Here is a 24820-nt window from a genome sequence, read left to right as displayed (position 1 = left end):
CAGCATTATATACATTAATATTTCGGGCCTAGAAATAGCCCATACCATTTCTATTGGGCCAGTAAATTTAAATGTAAATATGTATTTTTGAGCCCAATGGAAGTTTTACAACGTAGCCGTATCAATGGACATCGCCCTCTTCTCTCCTTCTTCCCTTTTCGCCGGCTCCGACAACAGTTCCTCCGGTAACATTAATTATTTTCTCAAGTTCCCTTATACTTTTATCTAATCATATTTGAATCCCAGCTCAAAATTTTTTTCTTTAATTCTTTGTCTTGCAGAAGAGGAAAGAAGTGAAACCCATGAGAATTTCGTAGAGCGTAAACACCAATTTCCTGGAATGGTCTCTTTCAATGTTTCTCTCTTTCTCTTTTCTACACGACCCATTTCACAAAATCGAATCTTTTTTTCAAATTAACTGTTTTTTCTAGATTTATGTTTAGGATTTCATGTGAAATTAGCTAATAAGAGATTTTCTTTATTTAATTTTACTGGTGTGATATTCTGAATACTGAGTGAGAAAATAGTAGTGTTAAATTACGAAGAAGAAATATTCAGGGAGCTTGAGATACTCTTGTGGAAGAGCCAAGAATTTGATCATTAGTGTTTGCACCTTCAAATTGCAATGACTTCAGCATAATCTGTTGCTGGATTATGCAGCAGTTTTAATTTTGGAGGACAGATTTTTTTTGATCACAATTACTTATTGGCTGTATGGTAGGAATGATCCTAGAGCTTATTTTAGTTGCGTCGGTTCGTGTACAGGAATTGCTCGTCCGGGAGTTTTCGTTCCATCAGTTGAATGCTAATCTACTGTGGCCTGGCACATTTGCATTTGTTGAATGGTTGGTTGAGCACAAGCAGTGGTTAGAGGGTAGGAGAGTGCTTGAGCTGGGGAGGTAATGTGTAATGTTTTACGATGATATGTATTGCTTCTGTTTGGAGTTTGAAGTTGCATTGTTCCCGTTGTTGTTTGGAGAGTATGAATTGATATTTGAAGATGGCCTATAGATTCTTGTTTTATTTTCTATAATACGCCTTCTTGTTGAAGTCAAACTCGAGTTTGGATCATATCCTTCGTAGTAATTGTGGTAGGGTGGATTTCTTCAAACTTGTCACACGTGAGCTTGAATCAGTGAGTAATGAGCCTTGTGTGTGTTATTTCTTAGATTGGATGTTTAGTCTGTTGTTATTTGAGCATTTAGATTATCAGAGGAAGATGTTTGCACACATATTTTTTTCTAAGTCGTGTTTTCTTGTGTTGGAGAACGTTTTCCATGTTTCTTGTGTTCGTTTCTGGTTCATTTGCAGTGGAACCGGAGCTTTGGCCATTTTCTTGAGAAAATCTTTCAAACTCAACATCACAACATCCGACTATGATGATGTTGAGATTGAAGAGAATATAGCTTATAATTGCCAGGTGAATGGAGTTACTCCAGTTGTTCCACACATAAGACGTAAGTTCTTTTTCCATTGGTGAAAGTTAAAACTATAAAATTGTAGTCTTTTTTATAATGTTGGCTAATGATAGTTGACAAGAGTTATATTTTCCCCAGATTCATGGGGAGATGTCTTTCCGAATGCAAATCCAGATTGGGACCTAATTATTGCAAGTGATATTTTATTGTGTAAGTTCTACATTTCCTTCCTTCTGGTCCTTTTCAGATCAGAGTTATACATCTGAACAAAGAATAGTGAGTCGCGACTTTGAAGTAAAGAGAAGAATGTTGAATTTAAGTACGTTCCCCACCCCCACACTAAATAGGAATTAGGAAAGAAGTATAACGTATAAACTTTATGTCTAAAATTATTAAGCAAACACTCATGTTGTGTTTGAAATGGTTTGTTCATGAGACTAAAATCGAACACCAACTCTCTTGTAGGTATACAGAATACATCGATTGCTAAACCAAAATCTTGATTCGTATTTTCAATGTTATTAACTCTGAGAAGCTTATATGTTGAAATTGTAAGTTTTCCACATTTATGCTCACTCAAAGGTGTAGTGTTCGTTCACTTCTTCCCGAGAGTTGCCAATGTGTTCCTTAACGTTCCCTGCTTGCTCTCGTCTTTTGCAGATGTTAAGCAATACCCTAACCTTATAAAGTCCTTGTCGTTTCTCCTCAACTCTTACAAATCAAAATCTAGCAAGGCTATTTCTTGGAGTAATGATCCGAATGGTATTGATGCTCTTCTCTAGTCTACTTTTTTCTGTCGTAACAGACAATGAAATCATGCCGTCTTTCCCTCTGCCACATGCTTCAGATTCGTGCCCTCTTACCCGGCCAGCGTTCTTGATGAGTTGGAGGCGCAGGATTGGGAAAGAGGAAGAGTCACTCTTCTTTACTGGCTGCAAAGAAGCTGGACTTGAAGTCGAGCATCTTGGCTGTCGTGTTTACTGCATCAAGCTAAGCAGTAACGCTTCTCAATCCAGCTGAATATCTTGACACCATAGCCAAATCCTGGGATCGAACAGACTGATCTCGACTGGCTAGTTTGCTCGATGCAAACGAGGCGTGGAACGAACTTATGCTGTCGTGGAGACTACAAGCACACGTTGCCATGTTACAGATGGCATTTGCTTTTGCTAACTTAAGTTCCGTTGTATTTTTTTGTTGAGATTTAATTGAGTAGAAGTGTTTGATATGATGAAATTATAACATTTGTTAAACATCACACTTTACTCCTCTTTGTGTTAACTAATTGTGCTATACTAACTTTATATGTTTACAATGTTTTACTATCATTTTATTTTCTTGAATTTAGATTACATTCCCATTTTCACACATATTCGTAAGTTGGATTTAAAAGTATTTATTATAGTAAAATCAACACACATAGACTCATTCGGCCAAATAAAAGACCGTCAATTTCGAGTAAAAAAAATACTACTATTGTTATTTAATCATAAAATATGCATAGTGATAATTGATATAGATCTATATATGTTGACAGCCGAAAAAGTCACTATCAAAATCTCGAATAGCTGAAATTATGGGGTACGAAACCGTACTATAATTAATAACCTTCAAACATTATGTAAGTCAAAATATCTTATCTCTAAATAAAATGTACTATTATACAATTATTTAATATTTTAATTTTTTTTCATCCTTTTTCATCCTTAATTGTCATTATAAAAATCTGTGATGTTTTCTTTTTGTTGTCTATTTCAAATAAATTAATGAATTCTACTATCGGCGATGTCATTGACTCATTAGTATTATCATATTATGATAAAATTTTAGTACAATTTTTCTTAAAAGTTACTTATTCGTTCGGGATTAAATATCCCACTTTGAATTAGTATTAATTTTAAGAAATACTCCATCCCCAAAAAATAGCAGAGCAATACATTTGCATAGTCTACTTTACAACATATCTTTTGAAATCAAAACAAAAATTTAAATCAACTATCATAAATTTAACATATATTCATAAATTATATTTATATCTTTGTATTATTTTCGTAATAAAAAGAAATAAAATAGATATAGAAATGAATTAGCCATGTGATTAAACACCAACATGGAAAATATTTATACTACTTAATCTCATATTTCGTTAATTAAATAATAGTAATGCAATTTTGAAAATTACTTCCTCTGTCTATCAATAAAAGTCATAGTATTTCTTTTGAGCACAGACTTTAAGAAATATTAAAAAAAATTAAGTGCAAAAAAGTTAATGAAATATGAGTTTATCAATTTTAAATGATACTATTGATATATGAGAGTGAAATATATTAGTGGAATGTGATGCCTCTTACCATTTATAATAATAAAGAATCGGAATTCGTAACCAAGGACAGACCAAAATGAAAAAAACGGAACTCATATTTACGTACAAAAAGAGTATAATATAAACTTGATTTATTACTAAAATGTCACTAAAAATCAAAATTGTTGATGGCCCTAGGTCATCCACCACTCACCACATATCTGCCCTTTCCCGCACCACTCCCTCAAATAGTAGTAAAAGTTGAAAATATTTTGTATTGGCCAAGTTTTAATTCGTTTCAAAACTTTGAATGAATAATCGGAAAAATTATGGAGATTTGTGTATCCGTACACTTAGATATATACATTTGTTTAACTCTTATGGCAAGTTGAAATTTCACCAAAATATTTGTGTGCGCCACTCTCTATAAGTTCACTTGTGGTAGATAGTGAACTAGTGGATGGGGATATTTATATAAATTTAACTTTTTATGTGGAATTTCACTTCTTTACGGTAAATTAGGAGCCTCTCATTAGTTTTTTTTTTTGTTTGGAATTTAGGAGCCTCTCATTATTATCATAATTTTATTATAACTATTATTATTGTGTGTGGCTTTTTTCAGGTACAAAATATTTTTTATGAATTATGTTCTGTTTTTTTCATATCATCCTCACACACGGCATATAAGTAATTAAATGGAGTATATATATCTAAGTAAAATAGAAAATCATAGCTTCATTAGAAACTCAAACGTACACATCACCAACCCAATCAACCAAAAATTATTTAGTTAAGAAAAGCACAAATATTCTATTATAAAAATTAAAATATCATGCTACATACATCCATTATAATACATAAACTACTAATTGTAGTTCGAATTAATAATTGAAATATACCATGACAAAAATGCATTATACTATGATTGGCCCCCTCCGAAATTTCGAGGAAATCACAACGTTTTTGTTCATATATACTCCCTATCATACAACTATCATGTTGATTCCAAATTTCGAATTTGATTTTAAATGCAAGTATCATATCTTGGACAAAATTATAAGGTCCAGACAATCTAAATATAGCAAAATATAGATGTATTTAGCAAATAATGAGTGTAGAGGGAAGAGATCATTGTTGAATTGAATACAAGTAGGAAGCTTCGCAGAAATAACGTTTTTTTGGTCACATTGATGGTTTTGATTTCTACCTAGATAAGCCCATGTTCTTACGGCTTGATATGTACAAATCGATGATATAGCTTCACTAGTTGATATGATGGAATAAGTTTTGATTCTATGTAATATATGGTGATGTTTGATTAATTGGATTCATAGGAATTTACAAGTTGTTGAAGATATCGTATATGAAGCCAGGATTTCTATCAATAGCGGTACAAAGCTAGAATTTTGACGATTCAATAAGAAATATTTTGGCTCCTCTACCATGTTATCAATTGTGGGATAGTAGCATTAGCGTTATCGGAAGCAGTTAAGGCATCAACAGTTAGAGACTGCGAGAGAGAAATAGAGTGAAGCAAGAATGACAATTGCGAAGACATTAAGAGAGTGTTCGGTTTACAAGATTGTATCTCGAGATTAAATATGTATTATGTTTGGTTCATGTGATTCAGTCTCACACTCAATCTTAGATGGATAATCATAAGATAAGTAGTCATAGCTAAACCCCACTCCTACTTAAATAATCTCACAACTCAATTCTAGATTATATCTTGATACTATTTTATCTAGATAACCGAACACCACCTAAGAGTTTGATTAGATGAAGAGAGAAATAGAAACTTAGAGGTTCGAACCAATTCTAATGCACAACAAAACATTGTAAATTAAAGAATCACAATGGATACAAATAAAATTACTATTGAGTTTATTAAAAATAGTATCAAAATACTCCTATAATTTTTGAAACTTGGTAAAGATATTGACTCTAAATTTGAAAAAATAACGGCTCTATTCTCAAGTAAAATGCTAGAGTTATCCCAAGTCGATAGAGATTTATTTGATCCATATTATTAGCCTGCCTACACGTGCAAAGCCTCTTAAGAGGTAGTATAACTCAATTCTAATGCGAGAAGTAAGTGATGCTTAGTAGTTAAGTGGAGAAGGAATTAAACAGAAGACGAGAGAGTAAAATACGAGAAAGAAGATAATAAGAGAGATCAAATGTGTTTTTTTCACATAAGGCGAGATCGTGTAAAATGGAATATGACTCAAGTAACTTCTTGAGACGAAGGTAAAATAAGTATTTGGTGTTTTTGATAGACGGTAGGTTGATTAGGTCGATCGCAAATTGGCCTTTTGTCATAATTGGCTATTATACTATGATGAGCAAGCTTTGACTAGCTAACATCAATCAATGGTATCCATTAGTATTTTTGTTATTGCTAACCAGATATATACACGTAACAAACTCACATGTTTAAAGAGCTCATATTCATAGCTTAAAATAGGACAGTTTGGTGATTTTTTCTTTGCTATGGTCATCTTTTGTATTTGTACAATTGAACAAATTAGAACCATAATCTTCACAACATCCCACGATGGGACCTTTTCAAGAAGAAACTTCCACGAATTTTCCGATCGACAATTTAGATACTGCGTGTGTGTACTTATAATTATATAGAGGAAATGATTCACGTGAAAATACGTACATATATATTAATGCAAAAAAATCTTACGGTTACCACATTTATAAGGATTAATGTTTTTGAACAAGATGAAGTAAAAACCTTCTCTTCCTTGGTTTAGAAACGGATGTGTTTAGGAGGGTTATTTTTAAGTGCTTTGGAGGTTATTTTTTTAACAATTTAATTTTTTAGAACATTAACATACTATTATTCAATTTCCAATGAAATAAAATTTTGTAATATTAATAGCTATGTGCTTTGGAAATACTAAATTTCAATCACAATCTGTGATTTTAAGAATTACTAATAACTCTATAGTAAACTATAGATACATTGCTATACTAAAATGACAACCCAATTTAAAAGGCAACCTATGAGGCTATGACTAATGATGATTCTTAAATTTAGGAGCAGATTCAACCTCAATCTGCATGTGACCGGCTTGCTTGCTTATGCAACGCAAATTGCTTGATTATCTCTGATTTCGTACCACAGATTGCTTGGAATCATATACTTAGTTGTTTGCCTATGTATCGCATATTATTTACCTAGCTAGATTGTCATTTTAACTATGATGTCACAATACCATAGTATTCCCCTACTGATTGATTCTTCCTACTAACTTAAACAAACATCTTTACTAACTTACGGAAACACCAATTTAAAGTATTAATATGCACCCAATCTCTGCTTAGTATCCTAAAATGGCTGTAAAACTTTTGCTAATATGCATAAGGCGATATCAAACTAAATCTGTTATTGCGTTTCTTTCCTAAATGGTTATAAAACCATCGATGATGACGAAATTCAAACACATCATATGACATATATTCTCATCCTGTACGCCACATCCACGGCATTAAAAAAAACCACAAGCTTGAACATTAAAATTATATTCACATGCAAAAAAAATAATAATATCCCATACAGTGATCACATGTGATATTCCACTACCCTGTATAGTCTATATAAGTCCGTCACACCTTATAACACTTTAAGTATGATTTTGTTAGAGATTTTTACGCCAAAAAATACCAAAGCAATTGCCTATTTGCTTAGTGCTCACCAAATATGACAAACACTTAGTAGCATTGTGTAAAGAAGTTCTTGATATTTCCCCCTCCAACTATATTACTTGTGCTCACTAAGTACTCGATATACAGCGATTTTTGTAATGATAGGTACACTTAATTAGGATTGTCAAATTATGCAGTCGTGTCAACGTAATAACGACCCAACCCGCAAAGATCAAACCAAAATATGAATCCGACCTTCTACATAAACTCGAACATGACTTGCACATAACACGATGATGCTATTTGTTCTCACACGACAAGTTAACGATACAAAGTCGATAACACACTATAGCTATACGAGACGGACACTCAAATGTGTTGCAGAGGAGATATGACTCGATGTGCATGGTTGTCTATCATAAAGACCAGGACTGGAGGTGCCATATAAAATTTAGATAAAATAATAAAGTACTCCCTCCATCCGCTATTATGATTCTCATTTCTTGGCGGCACGGGTTTTAAGAAATATTAAGAAAAGTGGATGAAAAAAAGTTAGTGGAATAGATGTCCCACTTGTATATATTAGTTTTAAATGAAATGTGAGTGAAATGAGTTAGTGGAAGGTGAGACCCTATTACTACCATTTATAGTAAAAGTGAACCAGGACTCCTATTCGCGGACGGAAGGATTACTAATTATTACTTCTATTATTAAAGGATTATCTAAATCCGCTTGAACTTGATCTGAATCCAAGTGTTATTGCATTTATGTCCTTGTCGGATCGACTCAGTAAGAATACGAACACGATACAATTAGACGCTAATTCATTAATTTTATGCGTGTTTATGCCGTGTGCCACGACAAGCCAATACCTAATAGATACCAAAGATAACGATGATGGGCTCCTCTCCTCCTGTAACTAAAAACAATCTGGCCATCTATGCATGTCTTTAGACACAATAAACATTATATATACCCACACAAATTTAGCGCAAAAGACACCAACTGAAATTCAAAACAAAAAAGACCACTCCCACTTCTTCCTTTCCAAACCCTCAAATTTGGAAAAAGAACATACACACTCTGTGAGTGAGTGAAATGGCTTCATCAAAACAAGATTTGGGCAAAATGGCGGCCCCGGACCAATGGCTGCTCGAACACGGTAACATCAAGCTTCTGAGCCGAGAGAGGCGCGGCCGCAGCGCCCACAACATGTCTTCTTCTTCCCTTCGGAAGAAATCCGACCGCACCCTCGTCTCCAAGATTCGGGTCGGGTGCCTTCGCAAGTTCTTGGCCAACCTTCAAGAAGTCTTGCTCGGAACCAAGCTCGCCATTTTGTTCCTCGCCATTCCTTTCGCCATCCTTGCTGAGTATCGCAATTTCGGGAGGGTTAGTACTTTTATCTTTCCTTTTTTGTCCGTCCCGTAGTTAAGTCTCAAGAAAAAAAAATCAAAATATTTAATCTCTTTTACTTTATATCACAAAAAATTGGGAGTATTAATAATTTTGTATGTTCCTTTAATTATTAATCAGCCATGGATATTTGCTTTGAGCTTGCTGGGACTCACTCCACTAGCAGAAAGGATCAGTTTTCTCACTGAGTAAGAACAAATTTATGTGTCTCTCTCTACATTTGTATATATATAGGAGTATATGTTATGAAATTAAAAATTAATGGTCACGAGATGTAACTTAATTTTCTCCATTTTGTAATATATGCAGGCAGATCGCTTTCTTCACGGGACCAACAGGTAATTAATTTTCTCTATTATTTCATGTACTCCAAAAAATTTAGTACTTTAATGTGTAGACTTCTGCCTAACTGATTCTAGAGCCACGTTACAATGTACCCTCTGAATTAGGAAATATATTCCTTACTTATTTTTAAATCAATTAAGCAATGCTTTAAATAAATTACAAAATCTCTGAATTTGGAATTGATTTCTTGTTGATAAAATATTAAAAATGGTTTTAGTGTACGTGTCACCTAGTTGGTTTACTCATGCAGGTCTCTACAAAGAGCTGATAATATTAATTTATAAAATGAGCACAACAAAATTGCAATTATTAACATATATTCCTGTCATAACGAGACAGGATATAATCAATTACAGTGTTTAGTGACTTGTATTGAATATAAAAATATATCCTTCTCAATCATTTTATTTCACCATAATTTTTTTTTTTCTAGATTTCATTCTCTCCTTTTCTAAACAATGTAATGCTAATTTTTTTATTAATATTAATTTTGAATGGATATTTTTCAGTTGGAGGGCTGCTAAACGCAACATGTGGAAATGCAACAGAATTAATCATAGCAATTCTTGCACTCACCCAAAACAAAGTTGATGTTGTCAAATACTCTTTATTGGGCTCCATTCTCTCCAACCTTCTTCTAGTTCTTGGCACCTCACTTCTTTGTGGAGGCATCGTTAACATCAACAAAGAGCAAAAATTCGACAGAGTAAGTCACTTAACATAACCAAAAAATAAAAATTACTAGAAAAAAATGAATTCTATTTATTTATTTATATCCCAATTTGAGATAATACTCATATGTATACATAATATTATTGCAGAAACAAGCGGATGTGAACTCGTTGCTTTTGTTGTTGGGATTGTTGTGCCATCTTCTGCCTTTGATGTTCACCTATGTCGGAAAAACACCCGAGATTACAGCAGTTGGAACGCTTCAACTGTCACGAGCTAGCTGCTTCATCATGCTCGTTGCATACATCGTTTACCTCATCTTTCAGTTATGGACTCACCGAGAATTATTCGAGGCAGTCGAGGTTCGTTTTCACTTACATGGAGAATCATCATTGATTATTTAAAAAAAATGAATTGTCACTAGTTAGGTGGTCTATTTTAGTTTTACGTATAATAATTAGAAACATATTTAATTAATTAGTTTTTTAGAACAATTAATTTGGGTTACACTTAGATGTCTATTACGGTCTTTGTAATGTTGTGTATTAAAAATATATATTTTGTTTACGATATTAGGAGGGAGAAGACGGTGACGTGGTAGAAGATGACGAAACTCCGGCCATCGGATTCTGGAGCGCGTTCATTTGGCTAGTTCTGATGACCGGAGTTGTGGCTCTACTTTCAGAATATGTTGTTGCTACAATTGAAGTAAGCTCAATTATATTTAAAGAAATTGAAAATTTATTTTTTAAATAATTATTAGTAAAATTAATTGGTAAACATATTTGTTGGATTATTTGCAGGCTGCATCAGAGTCCTGGGGTTTGTCAGTGAGCTTTATTAGTGTGATTCTACTACCAATAGTTGGAAATGCAGCAGAACATGCTGGAGCAATCATTTTTGCATTCAAGAACAAATTGGTAAATTAGTAGTAATTAATTAATTATATTTGTTTATTTAGTTTGAATTATGGATTACATGAGTAGTCTGATCATGTATTTTTATTCAATTCAGGACATAACTCTAGGTGTTGCTTTAGGATCAGCCACACAGATTGCCATGTTTGTGGTAAGATCATAGAATAATTTTAAATTAATTTATAGTGATGATTTTTCACTTGATTATTCCATAACAATTTTTTTCTTGAAAATATATAGGTTCCATTAAGTGTGATTGTGTCATGGACCATTGGCATCAACATGGATCTTAATTTTAACCTACTTGAGACAGGCTCTCTAGCACTCTCAATTATATTAACGGCTATAACTTTGCAGGTAAATTAATTATATTAATTTAAATATGCATTTTAGTACTATATGTTTAGTTTACTCATATAAAATTATTGAAATTTGCAGGATGGATCATCTCATTACATGAAGGGGCTAGTTCTTCTTCTAAGCTACTTCATCATTTCAGCATGCTTCTTCGTATACAAATCTCCACTTAGTAAGAACAAAATTCTAATCATTAGGTTTTAAATTTTCATGAAATTTACAATAAATTAATTGTTTATAAATTTTCTTTTTTGGTAGATGGGGCTGACTCTAATAACCTCGTGACCTCTCCTGGACAAGGAATAATGAGACTTTGAATTTGATCAGGTATGTATATAAATTAAACAATGCAATATTAATTAATCACGTGTTTTGTATTAATTGTGTACACACATATGTATATAAATAGGTCTGCAGCTGCAGCTGATTGAATTCATGTACTCATTCCATTGAAATTGGCTTCAAGTATCATTCAAAGAACAAAAAAGCGTGCGCTCAGAGTCGAGTCGAGTGGAGTCAAGTCGAGTCGAATATTCACGGACCGATGATTCTTGCTCGGAGATGTATGATCTGAAATGCTATATCTAATGGCGGAGCATTCAGTCCATTTCTTCTTCTTTTTTTCCTTTTTGATAATTGTTTTATGATTGTGTTATGTACCATCTCGAGTTGTTTGTTTCACATTTTAATGATGATAATTGGACTTCCAATTTCCAGCTGTGATATATTGCAATAATAAATCTATGTTTGTGTACGGTGGTCGGATCATGTATTTTTAAATTTACATGTATAAAATGAATGTTTTTGTGTTACAGTTTTGTTTATACGAGTACCACTTTTATTCTTTTTATTTTTAGCTAGTATACTAGTATAAAATACAGCGTTTTACATATAAGTATAATTCTTTACGTTCCACCTATTAAACCCTTTACATTTTATTTCACTATATATCAAAATCCTATCCATCTACCAAGGTCAGAAATTATTAAAAATGAATTTATACTATTGTAGAATAAATTATAAATGGGATTTTTTTAACATAGTGTCACAAACGAAAATAACATTATATTTTTTCTAGATATAATTTGATTGTTATATGTAGATTAGATACATTTTAAATCATATTATCATTTCCCAAACTTTAATTTCATCTATTTCTTTGAAATCCGACTTTTCATGAGGGAGGTAGTTAGATAAACAAAAAATAAATTGAATCTGTGAATTTTAATTTCACAAATTAATGTCCATAAATTGTAAACTGAGTTTTCATTACAAATAGTAGTGGTAACAGATGTTATTAACATGAGTGACAGATAATTAGTCAATTACCACAATAAATTACTTTAATTTGGAAATTAATTAGCTTGAAAATACTATTTTTTTTATAAAATTAAAGATAATGGAGTATGTTACTTTCTCTCTCTTCCCAAAACACGTAAAAATAGAAAACACAAGACACGAACCGTTCCCAATTTGGTGTGTGAGTATTCGCGCTTTTTCTGATGCTTTATTTTTCTCTCAAATTCTCGTTAATTTCTGCCGCAGAGGTGAGATTTGAGAATTTGAGATCCTCCTCGATTTTTTTCTCTTCATTCAATTTACGTACATTTTTAATTGTTTTTATTATATTTGATGTTTTCTGTTATTCTGAAGTTTCAGGTGACAGAGAAATTAGGGCATATTTTGGATATTGATTGGTGATTTTGGTAAATGGGGAGGGTTTTCGCGATTGATTTGGATGGAAGCATGTATATTTGCAAGCACTGCAAAACGCATCTCGCGTTGCTTGAAGATATTGTATCTAAGGTTTGCTTATTTTATGATTGATTCTCACTCTGTTTGAGCTTTATTAGTGTGTGTGAATTTCTGCATATTCATTTTGTTTTGGCATAAGTTAGTACATCGAGAACTTTTTTCCTAATTGTTTTGAATGATGGAACCAGTTTTTGTATGGAGCTGCATTGGTTGATGGTGGTAATAGAGTTGTAAGCTTAATCTATAAAATTGTTCATAACTTTGGACAATTTTTGTTAAAAAATTTGTTGAGTTTTGCTTGTGATGGAGATAGAGGGCTCTCTCAAGTTTGAATTGCATTTGTTGTTTTGAGTAGGTTGAGTTTGTCATATACAGTCATATGTTCATCGCATTGGAACATATCATACTTTAAGTTTTGGTATGGAGAGATGGGAGAATTCTTGTAGATTTTGTCTGCAATGTTTGCTATATTCATTCTCGAGATGATGCTTTTGTTGCGTGATTGAAATCGTTGGCGCATCTCCCTTTTCTGAATGTGGAATTTTTTCCTTTTGTGCTGTTGCGCGAGATGATGCTTGTGTTGATTTCTCATTAATTTGCATCCAAGTCAAGTGTTCATTATTGTTGTCCAACTTTTCATCACCAAGTTTAAAAGAACTCAAATACTCTCCTGCTTGAAGCATTTCTGGAAATCGTTATCACTCACAAACATAATGTGAAGCTCCCTTCTACCGATATTTTACATGTCAAGAGATTTCGCTTTGACTTATAAGGCCTTGAACTTCCCATTTCCTCTTTTTTCCTTCTATATATGGCACATATTGGACTACATTTAAGTGATTGATGATGGTTTGCTTGTTTGTTTACATGTTTTTGTTGGCGAAAGCATGGATTGCTTGCATGATGCTGACCAATTGCTAAACTTGTTTTCAGTCTTTCCACTGCAGGCATGGGAAGGCTTATCTCTTTAATAAAGTGTAAGCGCTCATATTTTTCAGTGAATGATTTGTTATTCGTGTGCTAAACTTGTTATTGCTCCTTTCTTATGTCAAGCACTGAGAAAAATATAACAGTAGTTATAATATTCACTTGTGCAGCCTTTCATGGTCGTGCATTCTTGACATAAGTCTAATGAAATGGTACTTGGATGTAGTGTGAATGTTAGTGTCGGGGAGCAAGAAGACCGGATGATGATGACTGGAATGCACACTGTTGTCGACATATTCTGTGTGGGTTGTGGATCAATTGTGGGATGGAAATATGTGAGAATCTTGGCTACTTGATTTCTCTCCCTCCCTCTCATTTTATTTCATCTCCAAAAACTGAAACTGTGCTTGCATACTTTCTGTGTTTGTACCAGGAAGCTGCTCATGAGGAGAGCCAAGAATACAAAGTTGGGAAATACATTCTGGAGAGGTATACACATTTTGTCAAATCAATCTCTTAGATTTTCTACAAATCGAAAGGTGGTGCTTACTCTGAACTGCTAACTGGTTGAAAATGGTGCATTATTTGGCAATCAACTCTGTCTTTCTCATATCTGAGATTTGGCAGGTTTAAGGTTGAGGGTCCAAATGGAAGCAACTATTCGATCACTCAAGAATCACCGACGGTTGGAAGCGACTCACCGACGGTTGGAAGCGACTCGCAGACAGTTGGAAGCGACACCGATGACATGTGATTATTATCTGGAGTTGTCTGATCCTAGCAATCTTTATCAACTGTACATCCTCAACCATAAATTTCCTTATTTTCTGCCAATTTTTATCTACATGTTATGTTCTACAGGTGAACATAGTTCATTTGGGAGAATGGGTAGTTACTCTGAATATCATTGTTGACTTCTAACATATTCTGTGACATCTTTTCCACTCTTTAGAAATACATGTGTAGAGAAGAAAAATGGTGACTGATAGATAACCTTTGGTAAAATCCAAATTTTGGAAGGATACAAAATACTGTATTATACTATACAAAAAGATAAATTGTAGGAGTACATGAATTGATAGGTCATTTGGGGAAATGCTACCCATGCCCTACTATTTTTTTCATCTTTAATCATTATAATTGGAATTTCGTTTTTTCTTTACCAGTTGTGTGATACCTCTGACAATAATTCAAATAAAAGTCGACAATAATCGAAGGAGTATCATGTCAATTTAATGACGTGGAGAAATATACCAACGCTATTTGTGCTTACATTTCATCTTCATATAATAGCATGAATATTAAAATTTTAACGGATGAGTGTAGTTATTTTTCCAAAAAAAAAAAACTATACTACTCTAATGAAGCTCTAGATTCAGTGTTCATCAATTGACGTTTTTTTTCAAATTGTCAGAAGAATTATCAAATTTAATCAAATTTTGGTTTATCCCACAATTTTAAATAATGATAAAAAATTCATGAAATTTGGCTTGCTCGCAATCATTTAGGTGAAAATGTATTTGATTTGATTGCTTGAAAAATCAGTACATTGATGTATATGCTGACATGTTGAATGATCTCGTAGGGTTTGATCAATTGCTAACTACTCTCTCTATTCGCAAATAGGAGTCTCATTTTTCTATTTTTGTCCGTCCGCAAACAGGAGTCTCGGTTCACTTTTACCATAAATGGTATAATAAGGTCTCTCCTTCCACTAACTCATTTCACTCACATTCATTTAAAACTAATACTATACAAGTGGGACTCATATTCCACTAATTTTTTTCTACCCACTTTTTCTAACATTTCTTAAAATCCGTGCCACCAAGGAATGAGACTCATAATGGCAGACGGAGGGAGTAATTAGTAATTCCAAATTAAAATCAAATCTTATTCATTAGATTAGGAGATCTAGTGAATTATATTTTAAATTTTAAAAATTATTAAATAAACTTATAGGGTATTAATGTCCATTCTTATGTGTTAAAACTGACTACTACTTTCTATCTCCTCAAAATCATCTTAAAACTTAAAATTTACGTAATTTTCTCGATTTAAATTATTTTTTTGTAAAAGATTTATCAAATTAATTTCATAAGGAATCTAACAAGATCTCAATTGCATATATTTCGACGATGATCGGATGATGAAGTTTTAGTAATTTTTATTTCAATTTTCGTATATCTTGATAAGCAGGTTTAATATAAATAAATTCATAAAAAATACTCCTTCCATCTCACAATAAGAGTCACATTTTGTCATTTTGGTCTGTCCCACAATAAGGGTAGCACTTCATTTTTACCATAAATGATAAGTAGTTCTCACACTTCACTAACTCACTTCACTCGTATTTTATTAGGAGTGTAAAATCAATATAAAAAAGTGTGTCTCATATTCCCCTAACTTTTCCAACACTATAGTACATTTCTTAAAACTCGTCACAATAAGAGTAACTCCTATTGTGAGACGGAGTATAAACTACATGCACGATATCAATAAAATTGTGTTGATATTTTTGGATATTTGTGTTGAAATTCCCATGTTATTGTGTTGATATTTGTAATACAAATGTTGATATAAAAAAAACTGTGAAAAATATTACTCCCTCCATTCCTTAGTAATAGAGTCATTTTGTCATTTTGGTACGTTTCATAGTAATAGAGTTATTTCCTCTTTTAGTAAAAGTCAACACATTTTTACACACCTACTTTACTCTCTCTTATTTTTTTCTCTCTTCATCTCTCTACCTTTTTTCATTTTTCACTTTATTCTCCTTTTACTTAACTCACACAACACAAATTTTCTTAATTTCTATGCCGAAAAGTTTTGCCTCCATTATTATGGATGGAGGGAGTATATTATAACAGATTGACTATTTTACTCTTTTATTAATATTTTATCTATTATTTATTGAAATCCGTGAGTTTTAATCTCACCAACTCATTTTAATATCTAATGGTGTATGATTGAATTTAGTTGTGGATGAGACGTTATGTCCATTTTAACATGACCCTGATCTCATATATTCATAAGTAAATTTGTATTTATAAACACTAATAATACTCCTATTATACGTGTACTATCGATTTTTTCATAGTATGATAATTGGAATAAATAAAACTTCTTATAAATTATACGAGACAAATGGAAATTTAATTAAACTTCATCATTTTTCAGCCTAATCTCGAAATACTTCTTCTGTTCTATAATAATTGTCACTCTTTTCTATTTCGCTTTATCCCAAAATAATTGTTACACTTCATTTTTATCATACCATTAACTCACTTCACTCATATTTTATTATAAAATTAATATAAAAAAATAAATTTCACATTTCACTAGCTTTTTTAATTAATTTTTTTTATATTTTTTTATTTTTTTTATATTTTTTTAAAACATATGCCCATAATGATAGTCGCAATTATTGTGGGAGGAGGGAGTATAAAATTAAGTCACATCATATCTCAAAACGATAGTTGACTAGTAAAGTGCAAATGTTTGAATTGTATTGGAAATGTAAGTGGGCCCACTTATTTTAAACCACTCGAATCTCTATGCCCACAAATATGGGCCCAAACAAATAATTCAATAAGGTGGGCCTAAGCAATACTTCACAATTTTCATGGTTCTATAGAATTCGAACAACCCAAAATGAACTTTTAAACTAATTTTAAAATAGTACTCCATATTATACATCTTTTAAAATTAATTCTTTTCTCTTTATCTAAGCTATCTTAGTCAAAGATTCAGCATGTGCTTAGAATTAGGAGGTATGCCTCCTTTTTGGGATAATTGAAGAAAGGGGATAGTTTCTTAGTCCCAATTAAAGAATGAAATTTGGGATTGCCCCTTCCACTAATTAATACTACTAGAACTGTATTTTTTTTTATAGGTAAGTAAGTGTAAATTTTAAAAGTTGTGTTACAGTAAATCCAAGACATTTAAAAAAAAATTAAAAAAAAAAATCCAAGACATTTAGCTTTTAACATTAATCACTCTAGGTTTCTGTCATTAGGCCCACACACACACACAATGGATTTTTCTTTATTTTCATAATTATGGAGTGAGTATTCAGAATTTTAAACCAAATTTTACATACAAAATGTTTCGAAATTAAAAATTTTGGGAAAACATAAACAAAATCGATCTAAAATATCCAAAATCTGACAAAGTTTTTTATAATTAAGTCCAGACTGAAATTGGAATTATCCAAAAATAAAGAAAATGAAATATAAAAAATTTGGTATTCAGTTAGGTTATGAATACTTGAATGAACAAAATTTAAATAAAAGATTTAATTAAATAAAATTATGTAGTTTTAAATTCCTGATCAATCTGTAATGAACTAAAAATCTGAACTCTGACGACAAAGTATAATCTGATTCATCATAAAATTCAATCTAATCTAAGGAGTGCTCACTATGTAGCATTTCAGTTTGATTAGTTTCCAAATTAAAAGAAGAAGAAGAAGAAGAAAAAAAAGAGGAAACACACAAAATTAGGTATGCTTCAAACATAAAAAGTAGGTTTGCTTCCAATCTATATAACATTTCCATCTATGCAGTCGACATTAAAATAAATGTGAAATAGACGTATTTCTCTTTCTATCCAAGACTTAATGTCAATAGTATATCATAATGTTTGAAGTTGCAAAAATATGGAAATGAATTCTACAAATATAATAGGAGTATGAAAACGAGATCATTCTTTTCTTGTAAATTGAGTAACACTTGGATTCGGATATCTACCAATTCTTTCACTAAATTGCATAAAAGCTTAAATTTACAGTCAGCTAAAGTCTTCCTTTATCTTTTTCCTTTCTTAAAGAGATAGGGTTAGGCAAAAATAAATTTTATTGTCAAACCATTTATAATTTACATTTGATATATACAAAATTAATAAGATTCAAGAGAATTTAACAAATTATAGGACCTCGTGTTATTTATTAGACAGAAGAATGAAAATAAAAATTCAAATTCAAGTATTTATTTCTAATTTTAGAATTATAAAATGATCGATTGTAGTGGTCATTTATTCTCATTTAGCTGTTGTCTAAGCCAAATAAAAAGATAGATAAAAATATTGTTTCTTTCAAGACATGACTAATAGTCTACTATACTTCAATTAACTTTTCTGGAAAGACACCTAATTTTAAAATTGGATAATTTGTTAAATAATTGACTACTAAATCAATAACTTTGTATGCACCGACTCATATAGTAAATACAAAATATATTTTAAATTTTATTTTACTGTAAACATTATATTTGTGGATAGAAAATATGCTAGTGTTTGTTTTTATAAAATTAGTGTATAGAGTATTCATTGTTAGCTCTGCAGATATTAAATGCTGGAAACTGAAATAAAGAATGAGTAAATGCATCATGCTTCTGCATTTACAACTTTGCAGGTACAAAACTATTATAATTTAATGCAATTCATTCTCGAATAAGAGTTGAAAAATACAATAATACTACTGTAATAAAAATTCATATTACCAATAACTGATGTTAGTACTTGTTAGTTGTTAGTCTATTACTAGATGTTATTATAAAAGAATAATAGTACTACTCTATCATTTTGATGTTTTTTTTTAAATTTTAAAATAATTGAGTCATTTTTATTTTTGATAAAAAAATAATTATCTCTCTTGTTTTATTTTCTCTTCATCTCTCTTATTTTATTTTTATTTATTCAATATTTTAAATAAAGATTCATTATTCACTTAACCCATTATTCTTAATCTCTATACTAAAAATAAGCATATCTATTAACAAGAAATGCCGGAAGTAGTAACTTTTAGAAGTAAGTTATTACTATTTCAAATTGAATTAATATATTCATTTATTAACAAAATTCAATATATTTAATTTCCTTTATTTTATTAAGTGATAATAAAACCTATTTTTGGGCAGTCATCGATGAAAACTCAATCATTCATATGAACAATCAAAAACTGAGAAAGTAAAAAGTCGTCCACTGCTAAAATTCGGTGGTTTTGTGTTTCTCGCTTCCCAAAATGGCCTCTTTAAAATACACAGTTCAAAATCTAACTGATCTGCTTCAAGTTTGAACTGTGTTTTCTTTCAAGAAATACTAGAAAAAAGTAAGAAAGAAAAAACAGAGCGTCCCTCGTTGAAGGAATCAAACAAAAGATCACTGCAAAATTTGATGAGCTTGCTTCCCCACATTTCTCGACTCCCAACTTTTATGTCACAGACAATATAAATCAAACAAGCAGAATCAAGATTCTTGTGTTAAAATACTCTCTTCTTTTCCTTCACTCACACTCTGTCTACCGCTCTCTCTCTCTCTGCAAACTTGCCATTCAGTTTTGTAGCTCTGTTTTGACTAACAATGGCAGTAAGTGTTCCTCTTCTTTGATCAAGTATTGCCTTTTTCTTCTTCAATAAATGCAAAACCTCTCTCTTTTCTAGTTTTGAGTTTCGGGTTTTGGTTAATTGAAAGTGGGAGGTCACTTTTTTTAGTGGCGAATGCGATAAAGATGGAATCTTTAGTAAGATTCTGCTGTGATTTTTTGTGGGTTCTAATCAGTTATACTACATTTTTTTCTTTTTCTGTCTTTAACTAATTTTTGGTCCCTTGTACACTCCCTGTTTCTTGCAAGAAATAGCTGAAATTCTTTTGTTTATGCATATAGAGGTTTTCAGCTTGAATGTGCCTTTTTATTTTATTCATTACCTGCTTTTTGTTTGTGTTTGGTTTGGATTTTGTGTTGCAAGATTCTTCATTCTTTTGTTTATGCATAGTGGTTTTCTGGATTTTGCTTCATCTAGGCTTTGTTTGGTTGTACCTTTTGGCCTGCTCATTACAGTTTTGTCTAGACCTCTTGGTTGTTTCCATCTGTATGTGATTCTGAATCCCTGTTGGCAAAATTTTAGCTTCAACAATAATGAAAATTTGTCATGTACTGTGAATTTTGATGATGCAATTTCTATGAAAATAACAGGCATCCGTACAATTTAGGCCTCAGAACAGGGATCTTGGGATGGTAATGAGGGAAGTTGATGAAGATCTTGCTATATTTCTCGGGATCCAAAGTGTCGAAATGGAGAAAAAAAATGACCATCTTCTAGTTGAGGAATCCCTTCAGTTTGATGATGACTTCAAGTGTATGTGTTTTGTTTTTTTTTTCTATGTTCCAATGCTGATTTGTATAGCAACTTTGGGTGTGTTTTTGTTCACAAATTCGACTAATTTGCAGGTGCAGAGACTTGTTTGGTTGGGGCTGCTGATGATTTCCTCCGTTTGGAGATGGAAATTAGGGATCATGATTGGTAAAGTTGGTAGTTTATAATGCAAAATGGTTCATCTTTTTTCTAGTGATTCTTGATTTGAAAGGAGATGATGTTTCTTTTTCTAATATGCTGTTGGTGAATTGATTCGATCTTTTTCTTGTTCTTCAATCTTGTTAAGAGTCAATTGTTTCAAAAATTAATCTTGAACACTTTATGCTAATCATGTAGTAGTACTCATGTGTGATGATAGCCAGCCTTCATTGTCTTAACTTCTAACACGAGCCCTGTGCCTAATCAGGCTTCTCAAGCAACCAGACACATCGTTAAATCCTTCACAGGATGCAGATGCGCTGGTTTGTGTAGCGAGCCAGACTAAAGGCTCGGATGGTGAAGTCGAAATTCCTTTGAAATCTGAGGTAAGTAAAGACACTGCATTGTCTGATGATTATGATTTTTAGGCAATGTGTTGGCTTTTAAGGCTCCGAATTTCGTGTAATCCTACGTTTCCTGCAGCTGGATGTCACAATAACTGCTTCTGCAAGTGAAAGTTCATCAACATTATCTAGTGTAGAGTGCTGCACTGCAGTGAGCAGAAAGCCTTTGTCTTCGTCATCGGTTTGCAGGGCTGCAACGCCTACTGGTCGAGCTTCTGGAAAATCGAGGCCCACTCGCTCTTCCACACCTACCACATCAAGAGCTGCACTGCTGCCTTCTTCCAAACCTAATGCTGCTCCAGCAAGATCCTCAACTCCAGTTAGACCTGCTCCACGTTCGTCTACACCTGCCTCCAGACCTTCTCTACCAGTCGTTTCAAAGTCTGGAACGAGGTCTACCCCACCCGCGCGTAAACCAGCCACTCCAACAACCGTATCTGCTTCGGATAAATCTTCATCAGGGAAGAAAATTAGCTCCACAGTACTGAAAAGCTCGTTGCCTTCTCGTGGAGCTTCTCCAGTGGTGAGATCTAGGCCGTCAAGACCTTCGGATGCGCTCTCTTCGTCTCAAGACGCTGATGGGAATCCGAAGGTGTCATCAATGCCTAAAAGGCCTGCTTCTGCTGCTAGAGAAAGGCTGAGCTCCAATACGTCTTCTTCCTCAAACGAGAAGCCAAGGCAGAAGTCATGCTCTCCTGCCAGAGCTCGCGCTCCTGCCAGCTCTGCTCCTAGAACCGGTAGCAGCAGGGTGATGTCAAGAAGCCGGGGATGCAACAATGGCGGGGATGATGTTAACCCTGTAGTGATGGGGGCGAAGATGGTGGACAGAGTCGTGAACATGAGGAAACTGGCTCCACCTAAGCAAGACGAGTATGTCTCTCAAGAGAATCCGAGGAAACCGTCACAGGAAAACTCGGGTTTTGGCAGATCACTCTCAAAGAAGTCGCTGGAGATGGCTATGAGGCACATGGTATGCTTATTTTACGCGTTTCTTTCACTAGAACCAATGCGGAGAAATGTTCTACAACACTAATACATGAAAATTCAGCATGATAAGTTTATGGTATGCATAATTACGCATTTCTTTCACTTGCACCAATGCAATTCTAACCATTATATCATGAGATAAAACACATTGTATGCTTTTTTTACGCGATTCTTTCACTTACACCAACGCTCTATTCTTCTTAGCTAGAGAAATGTGTGACAGCAATTTTACAAGAAAATCTAGCATGATTATGCATATGGTATGCATAATTTACGTGTTTCTTTGACTTGCACCAACGCAATTCTTAGCATTATATGATGAGATAAAGCACATTGTATGCATATTTTACGCGTTTCTTTTACTTACACCACCAACGCATCTTAGCTAGAAATTGTGAAATTGCATTTCAGCATGAGGTAAAAGCAGAATGTATATGTTTCTTTCTCTTACACCATCTTGTATCATAGATAAACGAATGTGATGAAAATTTGGGCATGATTAGGCATTTGGTATTGCATATTCACTCCTAGTAGCTCGTGTCAAATCTTGAGATTATCGTTGTAACAAACTTCGTGTGTACAGGACATCAGGCGGAGCGTCCCAAACAATTCACAAGCATAGGCAGCTGGTTCTGCCTGAGATCACCATAATAATCTCCTCAGATGTCGAACGCGAACAGTTGGGAGTCGAGAGAAGCTCCTATTTTCTCAATGGGAGGAGGAGATGGATGAGTGATTTTGTTGAAGCAATTGGAAGGGAAGGAAAGGAAAGGAAAATAGGGTACTGAAAATATTGCATTTGGACATGCTATTTTTTTTTATGATGATCCCTTTGCAATACCTAGTGTTTATTATATAGTACATGTATTTTTATAATTATAATGAGTGTTAGAAGAATTTGAAGGATTCTTGATCATCTTGCTCAAAAGTATAAATTCAACTAGTTTCTGATAGCAAATTAATGTATGCAAAAATGGAGCTATAGTACCTAATATGCCTTTAATATACTCCCTCTGTCCCAGTCGTATTCCATTTTAGCTTGTCCAAGTTACTTGAGTCATTTCTTTTTTTGGTTAAAAATAAAACATTTAATCATACTTACTTTATTCTTTCTTTTATTAACTTACTCTCCTCTCTCTCTTACTTTATTCCCTCTTCTACTTTATTTACTCATGAACACAACTTTTTTAAATTCGTACCGAAAATAAATGCCTCAAACTCACTAAACACAATATTTCTCGCCTCAGTTTTTGGATCGGGTTGAATTTCTATTTCTTTAGATATGCCACACGCCTTAACCTTATGTGAAATGGTGAATACCCTCCATGAGCTGCTCAACACGCCTTTAAATTTTAATGCACTTGAATGTCATTTATTTTGTTTTATTTTATACATTTAATTTAATTCTAACACATTAAAACTTGTTATTGACATTTTTTATTTTAGAATTTTTATAAAAATATTAAAGCACGATTTGTCATTCTATTTGAAATTATAGAAATAACAAACAAATTTGAAATTATAGAAATAACATACAAATCAAGCTTTAGTTTTTATATATATTGTAAAATAAAAAAAAACGTGAATAGCAATTTTTAATATATTAGGATATAGTATATAATACTATTTAAATATAATATTTATATATGTATATTTAAAAATGTTTCGAATTTTGTATTTTTGGTTTCAGATCTAATATTTTGGATTCTCAAATTTGTATATTTCAAATCAACTTTAGATATATACTGTCTCGAAATTTGAATTTTAAAATTGATTTGGTTAAGGAAAAATTTCGATATGAAATACGTATACACACCCTTTAGATTTTAGAATAACCAAGTGTGAATTTTAATGCGTTTTGAAAATGTATAGAGTGGATATTATAAATTATTTGGATCCACAAATTGCGCGCGTCTCGATATTTTGACTCATATAATTCCAAACCATGTAATCTCCAGTCTCTACATTGGTATTTACCTTTTTTTAATTCGATACAATAATTTAATAGGTAGTAAATTGGAAATGAAAGGAATCTAAACAACGTTAGCCGCACGCTGCGCTTCTTGAATTGCTAATACTCATTAATTTTCATTAACACATTCATTCTCCCAATCAACTTCTAATTTTTAATGTTTATTTTGTAATAATCACGCAATCATAGTGTTTCTTTGCTCGTAGTATATTTTCCCCCTTTTCTTTTCCACAGGTCCGAGGTCTTGCATTTAAATTCAATACATATCATTATTAGTCATATTTCATTATATTCAATTATAATTTATATGTATTTTTCAATTTATTTGGTAAAATTAATTGGTAGGGTTGATCAATTCATAGTTGGAGACTTGGAGTATATAACTTTTTAAGCTTCAAGTGT

The 24820-nt window shown here is 32.5% G+C and overlaps 4 protein-coding genes across 12 annotated transcripts; all 4 read left to right on the top strand.

Annotated features, from left to right (window-relative positions):
- Window positions 1–69: 69 nt before the first annotated feature.
- Window positions 70–2699, top strand: LOC125221904 (S-adenosyl-L-methionine-dependent methyltransferases superfamily protein). Its single transcript, XM_048124229.2, has 7 exons — window positions 70–185; window positions 282–343; window positions 766–899; window positions 1312–1457; window positions 1557–1628; window positions 2079–2180; window positions 2266–2699. Exons 1-7 carry the CDS (start codon window positions 125–127, stop codon window positions 2436–2438), a joined length of 750 nt encoding a protein of 249 aa, XP_047980186.1. The 5' UTR covers window positions 70–124; the 3' UTR covers window positions 2439–2699.
- Window positions 2700–8374: 5675 nt separating this feature from the next.
- Window positions 8375–11896, top strand: LOC125223024 (vacuolar cation/proton exchanger 3-like). Its single transcript, XM_048125973.2, has 12 exons — window positions 8375–8769; window positions 8914–8981; window positions 9103–9131; window positions 9648–9844; window positions 9960–10172; window positions 10387–10518; window positions 10614–10730; window positions 10825–10878; window positions 10968–11084; window positions 11166–11256; window positions 11343–11411; window positions 11494–11896. The coding sequence occupies exons 1-11, from the start codon at window positions 8479–8481 to the stop codon at window positions 11399–11401; spliced, it is 1368 nt and encodes a 455-aa protein (XP_047981930.1). The 5' UTR covers window positions 8375–8478; the 3' UTR covers window positions 11402–11411; window positions 11494–11896.
- Window positions 11897–12266: 370 nt separating this feature from the next.
- On the top strand, window positions 12267–14689 carry LOC125223475 (protein yippee-like At3g55890). 6 transcript variants are annotated; one of them, XM_048126642.2, is made up of 6 exons: window positions 12267–12564; window positions 12744–12890; window positions 13773–13816; window positions 13993–14101; window positions 14200–14255; window positions 14394–14689. In XM_048126642.2, exons 2-6 carry the CDS (start codon window positions 12795–12797, stop codon window positions 14518–14520), a joined length of 432 nt encoding a protein of 143 aa, XP_047982599.1. In that variant the 5' UTR covers window positions 12267–12564; window positions 12744–12794; the 3' UTR covers window positions 14521–14689. The 6 variants fall into 6 exon arrangements, with proteins under 6 accessions (XP_047982599.1, XP_088918482.1, XP_047982598.1 ...); XM_089062356.1 differs by having other exon boundaries at window positions 12738–12890; XM_048126641.2 differs by having other exon boundaries at window positions 12504–12631; window positions 12738–12890.
- A 5025-nt stretch (window positions 14690–19714) lies between these two features.
- LOC125218208 (uncharacterized) lies at window positions 19715–23362 on the top strand. 4 transcript variants are annotated; one of them, XM_089064114.1, is made up of 6 exons: window positions 19715–20129; window positions 20754–20899; window positions 20992–21064; window positions 21324–21441; window positions 21539–22429; window positions 23030–23362. In XM_089064114.1, the coding sequence occupies exons 2-6, from the start codon at window positions 20776–20778 to the stop codon at window positions 23066–23068; spliced, it is 1245 nt and encodes a 414-aa protein (XP_088920240.1). In that variant the 5' UTR covers window positions 19715–20129; window positions 20754–20775; the 3' UTR covers window positions 23069–23362. The 4 variants fall into 4 exon arrangements, with proteins under 4 accessions (XP_088920240.1, XP_047975791.1, XP_088920235.1 ...); XM_048119834.2 differs by having other exon boundaries at window positions 19716–20129; window positions 20737–20899; XM_089064109.1 differs by lacking the exon at window positions 19715–20129 and adding an exon at window positions 20197–20429 and having other exon boundaries at window positions 20737–20899.
- Window positions 23363–24820: the final 1458 nt, after the last annotated feature.

Source organism: Salvia hispanica, chromosome 1, assembly GCF_029641045.1.
Source record: "Salvia hispanica isolate PSC_SH4W2 chromosome 1, Shi_PSC_v1, whole genome shotgun sequence".
NCBI lineage: Eukaryota > Viridiplantae > Streptophyta > Magnoliopsida > Lamiales > Lamiaceae > Salvia > Salvia hispanica.
Note: the sequence above shows the minus strand (reverse complement) of the source record. Positions and strands in the feature narration are given on the sequence as shown.

Excerpts from the sequence above, each read along its gene's own strand:
- LOC125223024 (XM_048125973.2), top strand. The coding sequence starts at position 8,479 with ATGGCTTCATCAAAACAAGATTTGGGCAAAATGGCGGCCCCGGACCAA. Across the intron at positions 9,132-9,647 it reads TTTCTTCACGGGACCAACAG|TTGGAGGGCTGCTAAACGCA; the intron begins GTAATTAATTTT and ends GATATTTTTCAG. Across the intron at positions 10,519-10,613 it reads ATGTTGTTGCTACAATTGAA|GCTGCATCAGAGTCCTGGGG; the intron begins GTAAGCTCAATT and ends GATTATTTGCAG.
- LOC125218208 (XM_089064109.1), top strand. Across the intron at positions 20,900-20,991 it reads GTTTGATGATGACTTCAAGT|GTGCAGAGACTTGTTTGGTT; the intron begins GTATGTGTTTTG and ends ACTAATTTGCAG. Across the intron at positions 21,442-21,538 it reads AAATTCCTTTGAAATCTGAG|CTGGATGTCACAATAACTGC; the intron begins GTAAGTAAAGAC and ends CGTTTCCTGCAG.
- LOC125223475 (XM_048126642.2), top strand. The coding sequence starts at position 12,795 with ATGGGGAGGGTTTTCGCGATTGATTTGGATGGAAGCATGTATATTTGC. Across the intron at positions 13,817-13,992 it reads GCTTATCTCTTTAATAAAGT|TGTGAATGTTAGTGTCGGGG; the intron begins GTAAGCGCTCAT and ends ACTTGGATGTAG. Across the intron at positions 14,256-14,393 it reads GGGAAATACATTCTGGAGAG|GTTTAAGGTTGAGGGTCCAA; the intron begins GTATACACATTT and ends GAGATTTGGCAG.
- LOC125221904 (XM_048124229.2), top strand. The coding sequence starts at position 125 with ATGGACATCGCCCTCTTCTCTCCTTCTTCCCTTTTCGCCGGCTCCGAC. Across the intron at positions 344-765 it reads AACACCAATTTCCTGGAATG|GAATTGCTCGTCCGGGAGTT; the intron begins GTCTCTTTCAAT and ends GTTCGTGTACAG. Across the intron at positions 1,458-1,556 it reads AGTTGTTCCACACATAAGAC|ATTCATGGGGAGATGTCTTT; the intron begins GTAAGTTCTTTT and ends TATTTTCCCCAG.